The following is a 19,793-nucleotide window of genomic DNA, read 5'->3' as shown; positions in this document are numbered from 1 at the left end:
TGATAATCAAAAAATACTTTTGAAATCTGAACCAAAAGAAAAATGTTGCCCTGCATCAGACAGGATGGGCTAGGTTATGTTGCAGTAACAAATATTCCTCTAAATTCAATGGGTTAAAACAATAAAGGTTTATTTCTCATTCATGCTACACAACCAGTGTGAGTAAGTTGCAGGAGGCTTTGCTCCTTATGGTATCCCTGATAGGATAGTAGCTGGAGGAAAGAGAGCTCTGGAGAATCTCATGCCACAATTAAAATCTCTAGCTTGGAAATGATATATATAAGTATTATTCTCATGGCCTTCAGCAACCAGAAGAGGACTAGATAGAACAATCGTACCATGTAGGGATAAGCTAAAGAGCTTCAAAAAATAGTTTCAAATGGCATTAATGACTACAACATACATAAAAGGAAAAAAGAATTAGGCCAACCTAAAAATTTTTCCCTAAATAAATACCCACTGCAAAAGAGAATAGCATTTCATCTACAAAACTTGGTGGGGTGGAAATATTCCTCAAGAATTCTATACTGGGGGGAAAATTATGTGGGTTCTGAGGCCTTCAGCTTTGGACTTGCATTGAACCACACTACCAGCATCCCAGCATCTCAGCTTACAGATGGCCTCTTGTGGGATTTTTGAGTCTCCTTAATCATGTAAGTCAATTCCCCTAATAAATCCCTCTGAAATACATATAACTACCTATATTCTATTGGTTCTGTCTCTTTGGAGAAACTTAATACAGAAAAGAAGATGTAATATTGCCTCTGTGCATATCACATGATTCTCTGCATAGAAAATTCAAAAGAACATACCAAAAAAAGCTACTAGAACTAATAAGTGAGTTTAGCAAGATTGCAGGATACAAGCCAGAAAGAAATATCAAATTTTTATATGCTAGCAGTTAATAAAAGATGATTTAAAAATACCATTAAAATTGCATCAATAAATGTGAAATACTTTAAGCATAAATATTATAAAATAGACTAAAATCTATATACTGAAAACTTTACAACACGGATGTGAAAAATTATAAAAGAAGACTAAATAAATGGAGAGCTACATCCATGAATATGTCAATTCTCTTCAAAGTGATGTATGGATTTGAAATAAAAAATCTCAGCAGGATTTCTGTAGAAATTGACAAGCTGATTCTAAAATTTATATGGAAATGCAAGGACTTAGGATAGTCAAAGCATTTTTAGATAATAATAAAGTTAGAGGACAGAAACAAACTATAGACAGGCATTCATTTCCAACAGGCCTCTTGATTTCACATGAAACTCAGACCCCATTCCCCTGTATAAGCCTTCAGTTAGGGGGCTTGAGCAGGCTGCCCCTTCTTCTAATTCCTAAGCTGCAATTTCTAGGCAAAATCGGCCTCCCACCTCAGTCATAAATCCTGCCTCCTTTGAGTCTCATGTCACCAGTTCCAGTATTCAATAAAATATTGGAATACTCTTTCTTTTGCCTTCAACCCTTACCATTTTTCCTGGGCAATTTGAATATCCACCAGGAAGAGCCACTGAATAGGCTAGACTAGCCAACTAGGCTTGCCATCTTGACATGATCTTCTTGAGTATTCTTCACTTTATTCCATTTTGGCTGCACTATACCAAATGCTTTTCTCATCCAGGTACTAAAGTAGTGAATAAGGGTAAGTTTGCAAGTTACCAGCTCACCACAGGCCTGGAGTCTGCATTCTTACAGATGGTATTATTTTTCCAACACTGTCATTACTTTTCAAGCTACAGTCACCTTATCAGGGGCTGGAGGTTGATGAAGATGTGTCCTGGGTCCCACAGAGTAAGCAAGGTGCCAAGGAGAACTCCACGGCTTTTATGGAATTGGCCAAACATACCCATAGCTGAAGAGTGGGAGGTGACTTACAGGTTTAACTGCATCCTACATGGCTACAGTTTGGTAAGTTTCCCTCCAACAGTCAGCATATTAAAGGCTTAGTCCCAAAGGGATGCTATTTGGAAGCAATGGAGCCTTTAGGAGAGCCCAGTCCTTTCCACTTTTACTTTTGCTCCCTGGTTTCCTATAAAGTGAGTGGTTTTGCTCTGCCATGAGTTCCCACCATGATGTGCTGCCCTGCCACAGGCCCAGGGCAAAAGGTGCTACTCAATCATGGACTGGAACCTCCAAAACTAAGCCAAAATAAAACTTTTCTCTTATAAGTTGATTATCTCAGGGATTCTGTTATAGTGACATCAAGTTGATTAACACACACAAGTGGCCTAGAGAGTAGAAAGATTCCCTTGGGGATTTACTAGCTCTTCCAGGAAGTGGGTAGTTGCATTATAATTACCTATTATTTTGTTATATATATTTTTAAATATGAAAAGAAAAGTTACGCAGTTGCCTAGGTAACTTGGGAGTTGCCAGAAGGAGATCTGAGTAATGACTGCTTTTGTCCCTTTAAGAAGGGCTCTGAAGGGCTGAGCAGGTCCCAGATGTAGTGAGGCATCAACTGTGGTTGTATGTAATCTGGGACAGTAAGAAAAAGCCGAGAACCATAAGAGAGGGCATCCTGCACTGTTTTGCTTCTGGCTGCCCCTAACCCTGCTGAATTATCAATCTTGTGATAATAATCAATAAAATCTATGCAATTTTATATTTTATCTTGTGGGATGCTGGGACCCAGAGCTTGGGCACTTCCATCCCAAACAAGGCAGGTTTGCAGAACCAGGCCGACTCTTACCACATTGATCAGGTGCATCCTTTGCACATCTTTGTTTATTTGCCATCTACTGACCACCCATGGAAAACTAATCACAGGTGTCAAATTCCAGAGGGCCGCATGTCCCTTCCTTCTTTCCAGATTTGATGTGGCTTTTCTTGAAGCCTCCATTTCCCTACATACTGTGTTTCCTGTACACATTCTAGAGTTCTCTGTTTACTATAAATATAATCCTACCACCAACCAAGAGTTCCTTTGAACATGCCATGTCTTTTGTTTAAAAAAAAAAAGTTTTTGCACAATTGCATTCAATGTAAAGATTGGGCTTATTGTTCATATGTATTTTTAAACAGCCAATTTTGGTTTTCAGAAATTAAAAAAAAATGCTTGCATCAAAAAATAAATAAATAAACAGAATAATATGAACAAATTTTCTATGTCATTTTTCTTAAGATCAGATATTTTACAAGAAAACAGATTGCAGGGCTGGGGATGTGGCTCAAGCGGTAGCGCGCTCGCCTGGCATGCGTGAGGCCCGGGTTTGATCCTCAGCACCACATACAAACAAAGATGTTGTGTCCACCGATAACTAAAATAAATAAATAAATAAATAAAAGAAAAGAAAACAGATTCCCATGAGAGATTATACAATTTTTCTCCAAATGCCCTTTAAATAGCAAAATAAACACCCATGTGTTTTCTGATGATGTTATAGCAAAAATGTCAGAAAAGCAATAGAATAAATCACATCATCATTTGTAAAAAGGACAAAAAAAAGAAAAAGAAAAACTCTCTTAAACATCCACATCCCACTTTGCATATGTCAGAGGCAGGAAAATGGAAAGGTAAACATGGAAAACACTATCCAGAAAGCAACATCTTCCAAATGAACATCTATAATCCTTTAAAATGTTCCCCTGAAAGACATTGCCTCTGGCATTGAATCTACCTGGATGAATTATGGGCTGAAAGGAAACTGTGTGCTAATAAATCTTCCCATAATGTCTGTAAAGCATGGGGTGAAGAAATGCATGCACAAACAGCGCCCAGCGGTCACCTTCAAGGTCAGCCTCACAGCGTTGCAGTTCTCCTGCAGTGGGTTCAGCTTCAGCGTCTCCCCGAGGTTGCTGCAGCCAGATGACTGGTGCTGCAGCTCACAGCAGACACACACCTCCACACTGTCAAACTTGATCTAGACGGAGGAACACAGACAGACCCCACTGTTACCTCTCCGTTAACATGGCATTGGGACCTCGAGGGCAGGCCCGAGAGACATGATTAAGGATGAGTGAAGATGGCTCAGTGCAAAGCATCCCACTTCAGTTACCCTTAAGTAACAAATCAAACACAATCTCCATTGACCAAGGCCAGGAAGAACACTATCAGGAATTCCTTGAAATTCCTATTTTAACAGCAATGAGTAAAAAAAGAAAAAGTATATTTGAAGAAAGCTTAGCTGTGCATTCCAGAAAATGGCAGGTGAATTATAGAAAAACGCTGAAAATCACTCAAACTGATTTGTGCAGGGAGATATGTTATAGCTCTGCACCTTGACTCATGCTTTTCTCATGGTCAGAAATTTCCTGTCTAATTTTGTAGTATCAAACTCCTACTCATCCATCAGTGCTCAACTCCAGCTCTGTCTTTAAGGTCTTTTCTGGGTTTCCAGTCCTACCTCTACTCGACACTTATTGTATCCAGCTATAGTTACATATCTTATCATCACCATATTTGCAGTGTTGAATAAATTGTAGGTGTTCAATAAATGTCGAGTAGATAAAAACAGCTTGGAAAATTAAAAACCATGGATGGAAAGAACAACATTCCAAGCATTTCAATAAACAGTGTTAGACCAAGTGATACAGGAGAGTCTCAGTGACAGGGGAAAGAACAGAGTCACCCCATGCCTGGGAAGACAGGGGATTTTAAAAATATAAAAACCTAGAGGTAAAATGACTAAAAAGAAAATCAATAAAATCTATGCAATTTTATTCAAAATAGCCCATAATAGGAAACAAATGATTTCCCTTAGACTAGGCGGTGCCCTACTTTTCAATAAATACTGTCTTTTACCAGCCAACTCAAAATGTGAATGCTATTCAGATAAATATTGATCAATTATAAGTGTAACAAATGTTTTTTCATTGCATGAAGTATTACAAAATATGATGCTGTGAAATCCTCATGCATCCATGTGTCTGCTACTTACAAACACTGGATGTGGGGTAATGCAGCATTCTTAGAGCCAAGAAATGTGGAGGCTCTCATCTAAGGGGCCACTTCCCTCTGTAAGGCCTACTCACTGCATCCTTTGCTTTTTAGATAAGGTTCCTAGATTTTCCCTTTGCATTCTGAATTCTCAACTGGGCTGGCTGCAACAACACCTACAAATAAGCCTCTTCATTGTGTTCCTGTGGGCTTTATCATTCTGGTCCTTATCTGTATTTGCCATTGCTTTTTAAAAGTGACTTTCCCTCTCAGGTATCCATAATTATCACCACAATTTTGCTTTCTTTTGGGAGCTTTAGCTAATTCAATAAGATAAGAAAACATTATAAGCTGTATAAATTATAAACCTGCTTGTATTCAAATGGCATGATTGTATGTCTAAAACAACCTAAGAGTCTATACTGAAAAACTGATGGAATTAATGAGAGTATTAGTTACACCAATTATAATAAATGCAATACTAGTAAAAATTAGAACAAATATCACAAAAATATTACATTCACAGAAAAATAAAGTATTAATAAATAAACATGAAAATTAAGTGATCTATGTGAAATTGTGTTTAAATGTTATTAAAGAGCAAGAACTCAGATAAAATGAATGTAGGTCACTCAATATGGCCAACCACTAATAATGAGCCTCCTCCTGGGTTTAGGGAATCCCCCACCTTCTGTTTTCTGCCTTCTCCAGAAATGCCCTTCCAGCCTGCCTTATGAAGCAATGAGGAAGCTAGTAGGTAACCTGGCTCCATCCATGGAACAGGACTTCATCAAACTTAAGACAGAGCTTTGGTCACAAGAACCATGCACTGAGCAGACTCCATTCTGGCATAAGGGGCAGCAGACACCTTCTATTTTCAGGGGGAAAGGGACTGAGGTTCAGGAGGCAGGGTTCAGAGCTCAGGGTCAACAAGGTCATCAACACTCTGCTGGCGGGGTCTTGGTCGGGTGGTGATGATGGGTGTAGATACACAATTTGACATGACTATAGCCATCTTGGTTGTAACCACTATTTTGCTTGATAGGTGACCTTGACATATATCCCGAAACCCACAGGACAAAGTCATTATAGGAAAAAGTCATTTAGACAGTGTGTTATACCAATCACTGATGCTGTGTGTGTTATACCAACCACTGATGCTGGTACTGTTTCTTAACTGATGATAGACACTTTGAGAGAGGCCATGTGTGCTCCAGTTGGCTGTGTCTCACCTTTATCTGGCTTAGCTTATAAACCCCTTCTTCTTGCCTTGGAATACAGGGATCCACTAATCTCACTGCTGACCAAGACACACTTCTGTCTGAAAGTCTCCAATAAACTGTGCTTGTGAAATCCTGGATCTGTTAGCCTCTTCCTTCAATCTTCTGGTACCTTCTCCTTTGGCAGCTGGTTCTCATATGCTGGCACCAGGTTTTACCAAAATAGTGGGGTCACCCTCAATGCAGTTCTTTGGTACAATTTGGATTTTCCTTCCTTTCCTGGCTACATCCAAACTTGGTTTCTGGTTGTCCTGGAGGCTCTGTGAGCTACTGGAAGTTCTATGATAATTCCTTCTAGGTGAAAAACAGCTGCAGTTGGCTCCTTCACAACTGAGAACCCTGACTGAAACAGCCAGCCTGGATCAGGGCGGGCACATAGGCTGCTCCTAAATGGAAAGTTGCAGGATTCCAAAAATGTGATCCTTCCCAAGGATTCATGTGCAGGCATTCCAAATAAGAATCAGTGACTAGAACAGGGAAAAATATTCTAAAGTCCTGTAGACATAATAACATCTGCACAAGAATTACCCAGAAAATCCTGAAAAGGGGTAACAATAGGAGGGATGGATATTAAAGGTATTATCAAGATGCTATATTCAAAACACTAAGGCAATGGCTTCAAAACAGAGATCAGTGAGATAGTTTCAGAAATAGAATTATCTACAGGAATATAATATATGAAAAAATGGCCTTTCAATTCAGTAGGAAAATGATTGTTTGCTTAATAAAGGTGCTAGCATAATGAACTATTCATCCTTAGCTGTCTCATATAAAAAGTAAAATATCTTTTACTAAGGATCTAAGTCAAAACAATAAATATCCAGGACAATGTAAAAATAATGGTTGCATTGACATGGAATGTGGAGTCCCTTGAAAAACAAACCCCAAATCTACGAAGCTATGAGGCCTCAAAACAAAAACAGACCAGGACAAAACCAGGGGTACACCTCGCTAGCCAGGCCTGGGGCTGGAGCAACCAGGGACACATTTGCCCCCAGGCTGCTAAGTTCCTGGGTTAAAGATCTTGAAACCCCAGATATAAATTTAGGAGATGCACAAAAATTTAACATTCATTAGGAATAAGAAAAGGGACACACATACACATGTAGAGAGAATTAAAAATGAGAAGAGAATATACTAACAACTCAGTACTAGTAAACTTTAAAATCAATTTTTTTTAAAAAAGATGATTTTCAATGAAAATATCAATTAACAAAAATTGCTACAGGCAAAAACACAAATAGAATACACACCATGGAAGGAATCCTCTAAGGTAGTAGCTAAGGAATCTAGGTGGCCTGAAATGCTTGCTATCTGCTTTAGATGCACAGCTGGGGTGAAGACCCTCATTTCCCCTTCTATCAGTTACTCTACTAAAGATTCCAAATCCTGGAATGGCTAGATGGAACAGCTGGGATCATAGGCCTGCCCCCTGGCCAAGCAAACACTGTACCCCAGGAATGTGTGTGATGGACAGATCACTCCCCGACTCCTGAAAAGGTTTTTCTGATTTGGAGATAACCAAAGAAACCATAAGAAATGTACCAAATAATTGCTTCTTCTTTTCTTCTTTCTATGAACTATATTAGTACAGAGTAGTCAAGTTCTACTCTGTCAAGTTTTCATCACGTCATAAACCATGGGCAGGGAGGCAAGGTTGGCTCAGAACCTGGTGTCTAGGCTTGTGAATCTCATCTTTGGCTTTGGCTGTCTCTTTGCTGCTCTCAACTGTATAAAAGCCCAACTTTCTTGATATGCAGTCAGCCCACTATATCTGTGGACTCTGCATCTGCAGATTCAACCAACCACTGGTTGAAAATGTGAGAAGAAAAAAATTACATCTGTACTAAATAAGACTTTTTTTTCTCCTCATTATTCACTAAACAATACGTATAAAAACTATTTACAACACATTTACATTGTGTTAAATATTGGAAACAATCTAGAGATGACTTAAAGCACACAAAGATGTGCATAGTTTATATACAAATTCCACACCATTTTATGTAAGGGACTTAGGCATGTAAGGATTTTCGTATATGTGTGCTTGTCAGGGTATCCTGGAATTAATCCCCAATGGATAGTGAAGGACAAGTGTAGTTCATTCTCCCACACTTCATAAACATGCAAGGAATTATTATATAATCACACTTCTAGGCTTGGCATTGAGACTGAAGTAGCTAATGTAAATAACAAGACAGTTTCCTCAGTGAAGGATCGTCCAGGGAAAAGGAAGGGAAATAGGTTTGGCTGGCAGGCATGCTTTATTACATAAAATAACCCTTCAGTAGCCCAAAGGAATAGATATCCAAATAAATCTTTTCCATCAGTTATTTCACTGAGTTTGTGATTAATTCTAAGAAAAATTCTGGAAACCTCCTGATTAGTTCCTTGACCTCGACATCTGGGCATGCAGGCAGCTGACAGATTTATTTCAAGAATGCCCCTTGGTGTTGGGGTCATTGGAAAAAACACAGCAGAGCTTTGCAAATGAAGCCACAGTAATTTTTCATGAATCTCTTTGGAGTATTTAAAAGCTATCCCGCCCCCCTTATTTATGGCACATCAGCCTGTCTCATAGTAGAAAGGGCTTGTACAACAAAAAGACAGGGATGCAATGACCCTGCAATTCTCTCATAGAAGCACAAATGAGATAGAGAGGTGACCTTCAGATACTCCTAAAAGGACAGCAGCAGGGAACTTAAGCCTGGAGATGAAGGTGTTATCAAGGTCAAGGGAGGGAAAGCAGGACAGAGCGGGGAGAGAGGCCACAGTGACTGTGGGCTGGGGCATGCATAGTGGGCACACCAGGGTCCCCGACTTACAATGATTCAACTTGTGAGTTTTCAACTGGACAATGGTGCGAAAGTACAGCCACATCACCATTCTGGTTTTCACTTTCAGAAGTCAGTAAATGACGAGATAATTGACACTTTATTATAAAATAGGCTTTGTGTTTGATGATTTTGTCCAACTGTAGGTTGGACATGTCCTCAGCTTGTTTAAGGAAGGCTAGGCTAAGCTGTGGTATTCTGTAGGGTAGGTATATTAAATGCATTTTTTTGACAAGGATGTTTTCAACTTATGATGGGTCTGTTGGGGTGAAACCCTATCAGAAGCAGAGGAGCTTAGCAGTACCACAAAGTGGTCCAGGACAGACCACTTCACCTTTCCAAGCTGCAGGATCCTGGGACCCTGCTGAGGACCAGATGAGGTCATGGAGGTAAAAACACAAAGTGCCAGTGTCATTATTTGCCGATGTGATCATTGTTATCATTATGTTAATGAAAGAATGGGTTTATAGAACCTGATTTTTAACTGTGGCAAATACGCATTGCACAATGTTTACCACCTTCACCATTTTAAGTGTACCACTCAATATTGTTAAATACATTCGTTATTGTGCAACCATCACCACTATCCATCTTCAGAATTTTTTCATCTTGCAAAATTGAAACACTCGCCCATTGAGTATGAGTTTCCCCTTCCTTTCTCTTTTCTACTTTCTGTTTGAATTTGACCAATCTAGGTACCCCATATAAAGGAAATCATATAGTATTTCTTTTCATGGCTGTCTTATTTTACTAAATGTAATGTCCTCAATGACTGTCCATGTTGAAGAATGTGTCAGAATTTCCCTTCTTTTAAAAGTTGAATAACTCTCCATTTATATGAGAATTTTGTTTATCCATTCATCTGCTGATGGACACTTGGGTTGTCTCTTTTTGACTGTTGTAAACAATGCTCCTATGAACACGAGTGTACAAATATTGGTTTCAGTTCTTACTTTCAATTCTTTTGAGTATATACCAATAAATGTAACTACTGGATCATATGGTAATTCTATTAATTTTGTGAGTGAATGTCACATTGTTTTCCACAGAGTATGTACCATATTACATTCCCACCAGTAGTACACAAGGATCCCTATTTCTACATTTTTGCCTCGCTTGTTAACTTCTGTGTTTTAAAAAAATTTACAATAGCCATTCTAATAGGCATGTGGTAGTAATTTATTGTTGCATTGATTTGCATTTTCCTAAAGATTAGTGAGGTTGCATGCCACTGTATGCTTCTTGGCTATTTGTCTATCTTCTTGGGAAAAAGTGCTATTCATATCCTTCACTCATTTTTTTAAATTAGGTTGTCTTTTTATTGTTGAATTAGAAGAGTTCTTTATAAGTGATGGATATTAACCTTTTAACAGATACATAATTTGTATATATTGCCTTTTCACTTTGTTGATTACATCATTTGGTGAAGAAAGTAGACCCTATTTTTAACACTGCTGGGATTCTACCACTTATGCAAACATTCTCATTAATCTCTTGATTCCTATCTAACCCAATAATGTTGGGGATATGTCTGAGCTAACATGGATAATTTATCAAAAACATATAAATATCCTGGGTGACAATCAATTGCTTAAAACTGAGTAGATCTTGGGGCCTGTTTCAGATTCTCCCAGCTGCTGCTGTGATCAGAAGACCTGAAGAGAACAGTTACAGGAAAAAAAGTTTATTTTGAGGCTCACGGTTTCAGAGGTCTTAGTCCATAGATAGCCGACTCCATTCTTTGGGGCCCCAAATGAGACAGAACAACATGGCAAAAGAGTGTGGCACAGGAAAGTAGCTGGGGACATGTTTCCAGGAAACAGAGAAAGAGACTTCATTCACCAGGTATAAAATGTATATACCCCAAAGGCACATCCCCAATGACCTACCTCCCCCAGCCACATCCTACCTGCCTTCAGTTACCCCTCAGTTAATACCCATTAGGGGATTAATTCACTGATTGGGTTAAGGCTCTCATAACCCAATCATTTCTCCTCTAAACCTTCTTGCATTGTCTCATACATGAGCTTTTTGGGGACACCTTACATCTAAACCATAACATGTGGCCATAAGGAAACCTTCAAGGGATGGTGAGAAACTTGCATTTTGAGTTTGATTGCTCACAGGCTGGTTCTTCCCCCTGGAATATGCCTGTCTCACACTGTTGCCATTAACTGAGGCAAAGAATACTGGGAAAGGACCTCTTTCCCTCCAAGACTCAGCACAGACATCTTCCTTTTCATTCTCAAGTGAGAACTAGTGTCTCTGAAACATGAGTTTCCTTCTCCATGTGCTTGTAGCAGGTGCATCCTCATCAGAGTGCAAACTCCCTGAGGACAAGGGCTTGGCACACTGTGACTGTTCACAACTGACGGAAGTGGAGGATGGACAGAGAGTTATGGCACTAAAAAGCTGGGTGTAAACGTGTCATTTTGGTAATTTGACCGGACTGTCAATGCTTCCAGAAGGTTTAGTATTAAGTTATTTTCTGTATTTTATGTTGCCTTGACATCCTGGAGGAGTCTTACTAACCTTGGAGAGGCTACCCCTCCCAGGGGTAGCTAATTCCCACAGATAATAAACAACTTGCTTGCAAGCCCCCTTTTGTAGGCTAACCAATCAACCCATAGTCTATACCCCCAACAATCCCCTTTATCTAACTATCGCACATCCAGCCAATATTTCCCCTGTCCTAAATCAACTCAGGACTACGTCTTGGACAACTAGGGACCTTCCATATAACCAAAACCCACCAAAATTATTTAAATTTGCCAATCTTAAGCTGTTCCAGCTTGCTTATCTGTTTCTTCACATAGAAGTCACAATAAAGGCTCTGGCACTACACCCCTCTGCCTCCTGACTACCTGGTACCTCTTCGTGTAGCTTTTCATGGTGTGGAAACCATAAATAATAAACTATTCTTTCAAGACAGTTGTCTTTATGTCTGTGTCCTACTATACTTGATTACAACAAATTTTGGCTACCTTTCAAACAGGCTTGATAAATCCTTCTCTAATCATTTGGCACTTCAATTTGTCTCTTTCCGAAGCATATTTCAACAGATAACTTTTTGCTACAAGTTTGGACTTGGTTGTCTCCTAAAAACCCATGTGTTAAAGGCTTTCTCCTCAGCTTGGTGCTACTGGATTAGGTGGTAAAAACTTTAAGATGTGGGATCTAATGGGACATCTTCACATCACTGGGATCATGTATTTGAAGAGATAATGGGATCTCAGGCCCCTTTCTTCCCCAGCCATGAGGTAAATGGTTTTGTACTGTCATGTGCTTCTACCATGGTGTGCTGCTCCCCACTGGCCAAAAGGAACAAGGAAAATTGTGGACTGAAACCTCCAAAATTTTGTGCTAAAATAAACTTTGTCTTTCTATAAGTTGATTGTCTCAGGTACTTTGTTACAGTGTTGGAAAGCCGACTAACACACTTATGCTTCAAATATATTGATATATGTCATAGAGTGAAATCAATAAACTGTACAAGTATTATTCCTCATACTCAAGATTAGGTGATGTGTGATACAAGAGGATCTTCTATAAAATATGAAGTTATTTGGGGCTGGGGCTGGGGCTCAGCTGTAGAGCGCTTACCTAGCATGTGCGAGGCCCTGGGTTTGATCCTCAGCACCACATAAAAATAAATAAATAAAATAAAGGTATTGTGTCCATCTACAACTAAAAAATATTTAAAAAATAAAATAAAATATGAAGCTATTCAAATTAATGCATAATAATAGAAAGAGTAAAAGTCAATATATTTCTTTAATCCTTCCCTTAGGAGACTTTTTCCATTTTGCTTTTAGTACTACTATAAATGGGAGAGCCCTTATTTGTTCTATGATAAAATTTATAAAAATCTGCACATTGTCAACTCCACAGTACAGCTAGTGGAGAGTAGTGGTCATGCCATGTCATTCCAGGCTTCAGAATATGACTAACCATCTCTCAAACTCACTCACTGTATGTCATGCACAGGAAACACCAGGCAGGGTGGGCAGAGGACAGGCAGTCCATTTAGGGAACCTCTGCATGACAGAAGAGTCACTCATTAGTCCCCACTCTGGCCCTCCTTGCAGGGCACTGGCTGCCATCCCGAGTCCTTTCCCTGACCTGGGCCTAGATCTTGAGCACCTGGAAACCTACAGCCTAAAGTTCACTGGGGCCAGATGGCTTAGCCCCTGAAGCCACTCCACACTCCCCCTCCACAAAGGGCCAGGCCTTTGGCCCAGGAACTTCAAAACTATGACCCATTTCACCCTGGCATTCCTTAATACAAGTCCATTCTAGGAAATGGGAAAATAAACCTTTGGTAAGTGGACATGAGGGATGTTAGGTCAGGGACGCTACACTTTATGCCAGTAGCCTGGCAGTCAGCCCTGACTTCAAGCACTCTTTTTTTTTTTTTCCTATTGACAGATAGTATTGTTTTTGTACTGCACAACAGGATGTTTTGAAGTATACATACATCGTGAAATGGTTCAATATAGCTAATTAACAAATGCATTACCTCTCACAGCTATCAGTTTTGTGGTAAGAGCACTTAACATCCATTCTCTTTACATTTTTCAAGGATACAATACCATGTACTGTGTGATCTTACTCATATGTGGAATCCGAAAAAGATGATCTCATAAAAGTAGAGCGTAGATCGGTGGTTACCAGAGGCTGGGTGGTTGGGGAGATATCAGTAATAGGATGCATAATTACAGTTAGATAAGGGGAAATGAATTTCAAGAGATCTACTAATAGCAAGGTGACTATAGATGATGATGATACATTGTATTCCTCTAGCACTTACTGAATCTGTGGGAAGGTCAGTCCCACCAAATCTGCTGGGGTGGAGTGTGCCTCACTCCAGCGTCCCCTGTCCTGTTCCAGGACTTGAATCATCCCAAGACTGGGCTTGACCAGCTTTTACCCTGCATATGTGAATTCAGAGACATCTAAATTATAAAGACTACTGGCAGGATTGTTCTTTTGATTCCATCCAAGCTCATTAGAATCTAAATTTCCACCTTTAAACTGACAGACTATTTTATCCCTGCATTACTTTCAATGTATTTTATGGCCTAAAGCCTGCCCATTATGACTGATCAGCATTTCTGAATTTCACTTTTCACATAATTAAAGTGCATTAGAACACAGGCACGTGGTATAGGAAATGCATTTATGTGGCTGGTGAAGGCAAAGAGCTGTAGCATTCTTTGTTTTAAAATCACCTTTTAGTATTTGCACTATGGCGATGGAAGGAAACAGACATGAAAAGTATTTATTCTTTTAAAATCCCCAATCTGATGAGAATCTAGGTGTATTGATCAACTTTCCATTGTTGGGACAAAATACATGAGATAATTAACTTAAGAAGAGAGGTCTATTTTGGTTCATGGTATCAGTGGTTTCAGTCCATAATTGGTTGGCCCCCTTGCTTTGGGCCCATGGTGGCACAGCACATCATGGTGGGAGTACACGTATACGGCAGAGGAGGTCTGCTCACCTCATGGCAGCCAGGAAGCAAAGAGGGATAAAGGAAAGGGCTAGGGTTCTAATAGCCCTTCCAGGGCCTGTCCCCAATGACCTAACTTCCTACCACTAGGCTCCACCTCTTAAAGGGTCCACTGCTTTCCAATAATGACACAGATTGGGGACGTTTCAGATCTAAACCAAGGTTTTTTATTTGGTGTGTGTGTGTGTGTGTGTGTGTGTAAAATATTTAAGGAAAGATTATCTAATTCCAAAAGACAGGATTTTTATTGTATAAATCATATAATCAAGTCTCATAACCTTCCCTAGATTTTTAGGGGAAAAAAAGCCTACATGTTTTTCATGTCTATCATCAGCTATTTCACCTTTATTTTGGTCTCTGATTCATCATATTCTGTTACTTCCCCTGTTGCCTCTGCTACAGATGCTTAGATTGTTTGTGAAATAGTCTATTTTAAGTATGGGCTTAAAAAAATTTTTTTTTTAAATCACATATGTGCCATCCTGATGAGAGAGGGAGAGGGGAAAAAAAGAGAAGACTAATGGGAATGTGCAGATGCTAACTGGAACTCCTGCCAGGGAGGCAATTGTCAAATGAGAACACTAAGCCACCCTCACAAGCTCTCCCTGAAGGCTTACCTTCAGAGGAAGTGGAACCCATTTCCACAGTCCTGCGGATTTTTACAAGACCTTTTTATGTACATGAAAAGTCCGGGAACAACATCAGTTGGTAAGTTATGGATGTTCGCACAAGCATCCCCCATCGAACAGAAAAGAAGGCTGCTTCTCTTAAGATGTTGGTTTCTCAGGAGAGGTGTGGAAGGAGTTTGGCGCAGAGATTCTGTCTCCCATGTAACTTCAGGGAAGCGCCTTGCATCTACCTCTCCCGAGACGCCTTTTGTTAATTATGTAGACGTGCACTTGTAGGCTGGACTCTGAAATTTCATTAATTATCACTGTAATCAAAGTACAGCTCTAGTTCACTGGCAGAAATGGACAAAGAACTGAAGCAAATTGTCCTGGTTAACAGGAAAATAAGGAACATTTAGTGTTTTTCTTCCCCAGAGACCTAAACAAGAATGCTTGCAGCACGGGCATTTGAAATAAGAAAAAAATTGGCAAGAAACTAAATTAGGTTCTGTGGTCAAATTAACTTAGAAAATTACGTTATTAAAAGAATAAACATTCTCTCCTGCATGGCTTCTCTGATTTGTAACATTCTAGTCCATGCTGTTGCCCTCCAAAAAGGGAACTCGAGCATATTGAGTTGACATGTCCTCCTTCTCCTTTCAAAAATAACTTTGATTGCTATCTTCTGTAAATCAGGAGAATGTGCTGTGAGTGGTTCAGAATGAGGGGTTGGGGAGTGGCCAGTGGGGAGGTGCTTCACCCTCCTGGTGCCCAGCTTTGGTGGGGGTGCCTGCAGAGGAGCCAACTCCCTTATGCTCGGCCCCACTCTAATTACTCTATCTTCAGACACAAATGCCTGCCAACTAGAATTTCTTCCTTCCTAGAGCATAAACCAATAAATCAGAACATTTTTACAAGTTCGAATTTTTTTTATGGTCTTTAACATGTGATAAAAGCCTCAGGATTTTCAGAGTTCTCTGTGGAAATGCATTGCTCACAGCAGTGTTGTGTGTTTCTAAGTAAAACTAAAAACACAACAGTGGACACCTACAGATTAATAGTTAACCATTGGTATCCATGGGAGGTTGGTTCTGAGAGCCCAGTAGTTACCAAATTCCAATCCCAATATGCTCAAGTAGTCATATAAATGGCATAGTATTTGCGTACGAACCACACCTCTCTAGATTACTCAGGATACCTAATATGATGCCCACATATTTCATTTTTGTGAATTCAACTTAGTATTCAGCATGCAGAAAATTCAAGGTGTTTTTTTTTTTTTTTGAGCTTTCTTTAAAATTTTTTTCGAACATTTTTGAACCATAGATATAGGTTGAATATTCAGATGCAAAACCCATGAAAAAAGAAGGCAACCCTATCTGTTGGTCATTTTCAAATGAAGAATTTGGGTGGTGTTGCCAGCTGGTCACCATTGATCCAATAGACAGTGATTTTTTAATTTAACTTTTTTTATTATTGGATGGTGGGAAGATCATATTATATTTGATGGTAAAATTGGGGAACTTCACATAAAAATCTCAATATCCAGCTTCTCTTAAAAGTGCTGTATTCCAGGCACTAGGCCCTTGGTGGGAGCTGCTCCCTCAGGACAAGTCTTCCTGGATCTGGTCTGTATCTGGCTTGGCCCTGTCAGCCTGTGCAACTCCATTTCCTCCTCTCTGTTAAGTGAGGTGCCCTCTTCTCTGTGCTTTCCATCCTCCACAGTGGATGTCAGTTCCATCCTGTGAGTTTATTCCTTTTATGATCCTTCACTGACAAGCTAGCAGGGATTCCTAAGGAGCATACACAGTGTGGGGACTGAGTCAGCTATGGGTAATGGATGTTATCTCAGCCACTAATACTGACTAAAAATGTTCTGTAAATTCACACAATTGTTCTGATCATCACATTTCCCTCTAGAGAACACACTTCCGGCAGACATTAAAGTCCTACTAAATCCAGTGCCCATTCAGGAGGTCTGGCTGTAGCAGAGCCTCTTGGCCAGGGTGAGGAGTGAAGGAAATGAGAACATTTCCCTGAGCCTGCAGCCCCTGTAGAGGGAAAGCCTTATCCCTCACATCCCAGAGGCCCTGAAGAAGAATGGCAGATACTCCCTAGAGAGAGTTCAGCTAACAGAGGACTGAGGAGGATGGAAAAGTCCAATCAGGATTAAGCAAAGTTGGAAGCTTTACCACCTCCTGCCCCCTCCCTGCTCCATCCCTAATACAGTTAGCTCCAACTGTATAATTGAAAGCCTGGAGAAGTGCAGACCAAGAGAAAATTACCTACATATGCTGACATTAGGGGTTCCCCAAGAAATGCTGGAGAATTTACCCTAGTCTGAGATGACAGTTATCTTCAAGTTATTGTTACATTGCTGTGAACAACTGCCAGAGGTGGGCAGCAAATAATTTCCACTTCACAGAGTGCCCAGTTCTATATACAGGGTGGAAAAAAAACACATCCTCTAACAGATGGCTGGTGCTCTGCAAAGTGAAAAGACTCTTCAAGGGCCCCAGTCATAAATCACAGGAAAAAAAAAATGATATCACTAGAGGGCAGCACATTGAATCTCACGCCCAGACAAGTGCAAAAGCAAGCAGTGGAAATATCCAGGTCTGAGCTTCTGGAGAGGAAGCTCCTGGAAACCAGGGGACAAACAGCAAGGACAAGGCTATCAATTCTGGGCATCTCAGACCCTGCCCCTGCTTTCTGTGCTCCAAACTCATCAAGTTAGCCTCAGGGCCTTGTGCCTAGTTGTCACCTTGTACCTTCTGAGCCTTAGATAATGTGCCATGTGCTCAGAGAAACACCAGCCACCTCAACCACATTTCCTTGCTCCTTTCCTGGTAGCACTTCCCATTGCTTAAAATTGTCTCCTCTTAGAATGTGAGCCACCCACAAAGAGGGCGCTGAATCATTACTACTCTTTCTTGTCACTGAGGTGTCCCTGGCATCAAGAACATGCCAGACATGGGGTTCCCTTCAGGCAGAATGTTTGGATCCAATAAATAAGATAATGAACAAATGCACACAGTGAGCAGATAAATATTTACATGCGACCATATTGATTTTTATTTTGCTGGGGTGTTCTCTGCAAGGAAACTTTCGAGTTTGGAAGCAACTTCTTTAAATGGCTGCTTTTGCCATGAAATCTGTTTGTCCGTGATAAGCCAAATTCGCATGAAGATACATTAAAACAGGATGATTTTTCCTTAAAAGGGAAAAATTCTGAGTCATTATAACAAAGCCCAAACAGAAGTCAAATACTGCATTTTTAATGAGGCCAAGATAAATCAAGACTACTCTTGATCCACAATTAGCACCACAGAAATGCACCTTTCAGCGACAATGGCAACCAAGATGGAGGCAAGGGCCAAGGAGACTGAGAGAGGGGGCTGGGCACTGCAGCCAAGTTTTTCTTCATCTTCATAGCCAGACGTGTCCAGCTGTCCCAGCCGGTGGCTGTGTCCTCTTGTAATTTATTATTCATCCTCATGAAGCTTAATCAGGGTTGCCCTGGTTACTGTGGGGCTCTTTGAAGGGCTGTGGCTACATAATTGGGGTTGGCTTGGTTACTGGATGCTTTCAATTCTGAGATGAGAGTGCTGGTGATAAATGCAGCTCTAAGCCTCAAGAAGAAATTGTAATAGGCTTTGGAGAGAATGAGATAGTCGCAAAATTAAGGACCTCCTCAAGACATGCCATTATGTGTCTCTACCTGTGGTCCTTACCAGTCCAGTGACATCAGATAAAGTAACTGGCTCAGGAGAACAATAAGCACCTTTTAAAGAAGTTACTCCAAACAGAATCATGAGACTAATGAGATTACCTCAGCTGCTTGAAGCGGGGCTGTTACACAGGATGCAGTGTTTGCTGTAAAGATCCCACTCAGACCACTATTCAGCAAATATTTTCCAAGTTCCTGTACCCCATGCCGGGTACAGAGAGGAGGAAGTTTGGGGACAGCAACTTGGAGTGTTGTCTATCTAGAAGGGGAGTGACAGAGGATGTGGCCAAAGAACTGATTTCCCAAAAAGAGAGTAATGTGTTGAACAAGGAGGAAGGGGAAGATGGGAGTGGAAGGTCAGAATTCATCCTGGAGCCCTTCTCAGGGAACCAGCACTTGAAGTTCTGACATCAGGATAAGAAAAAGGCAGAGGGGTTATTGGACTAGAGATCTGAGATATACTTGTGAGGACCTGGAGGATTGTAAATGTGGTTGAGCCTAGTACCTGTTCTGAGATGCTGAACTGACATCTATATTCATGGTCCATAAGGGACATCAGGAGCTGATGCCCGCATAGGCCAATCAGCTGGGTGAGATCAGAGACATCATCATTATAAGCCAGAAAGAGCTCAGAGGATAGGCCAAAGAATGAAGGCCACCCCACATCCATATCTGTGACACTCAACTACTCTCCATATCCAGGAACCACCAGAGACGAAGAGAAGATAGAGAAGAAAGGATGGATGGAAGAGCTGGACACCTCCTGGAGACACAGAGCTCATCTTGGAGAGGTTCCCTTAAACTAACAGAGACCAATCACTGGGCAGTGATAAGAGTGAAATTTATTTTTCCTTTGTCAGTGGACATATGCCGAGAGGAGGAGAGATATAGATAATGAAGAATGCATTTTTGCCCTTTTAAGTCCTAATATGAAA

The 19,793-nt window shown here is 40.4% G+C and overlaps 1 protein-coding gene across 2 annotated transcripts in view; it reads right to left on the bottom strand.

Annotated features, from left to right (window-relative positions):
* Positions 1-19,793, bottom strand: part of Entrep2 (endosomal transmembrane epsin interactor 2) — a 410,933-nt gene that overhangs the window by 63,405 nt on the left and 327,735 nt on the right. The window contains exon 4 of one of the 2 annotated variants that reach the window (XM_048790381.1): positions 3,741-3,875. The exons of the other annotated variant lie outside the window; for it this stretch is intronic. Coding sequence (XP_048646338.1) covers positions 3,741-3,875 — 135 coding nt within the window. The remainder of the gene's footprint in view (positions 1-3,740; positions 3,876-19,793) is intronic. 2 annotated transcript variants of the gene reach the window in all.

Source organism: Marmota marmota, unplaced genomic scaffold, assembly GCF_001458135.2.
Source record: "Marmota marmota marmota unplaced genomic scaffold, marMar, whole genome shotgun sequence".
NCBI classification, from domain to species: Eukaryota; Metazoa; Chordata; class Mammalia; order Rodentia; family Sciuridae; genus Marmota; species Marmota marmota.
Note: the sequence above shows the minus strand (reverse complement) of the source record. Positions and strands in the feature narration are given on the sequence as shown.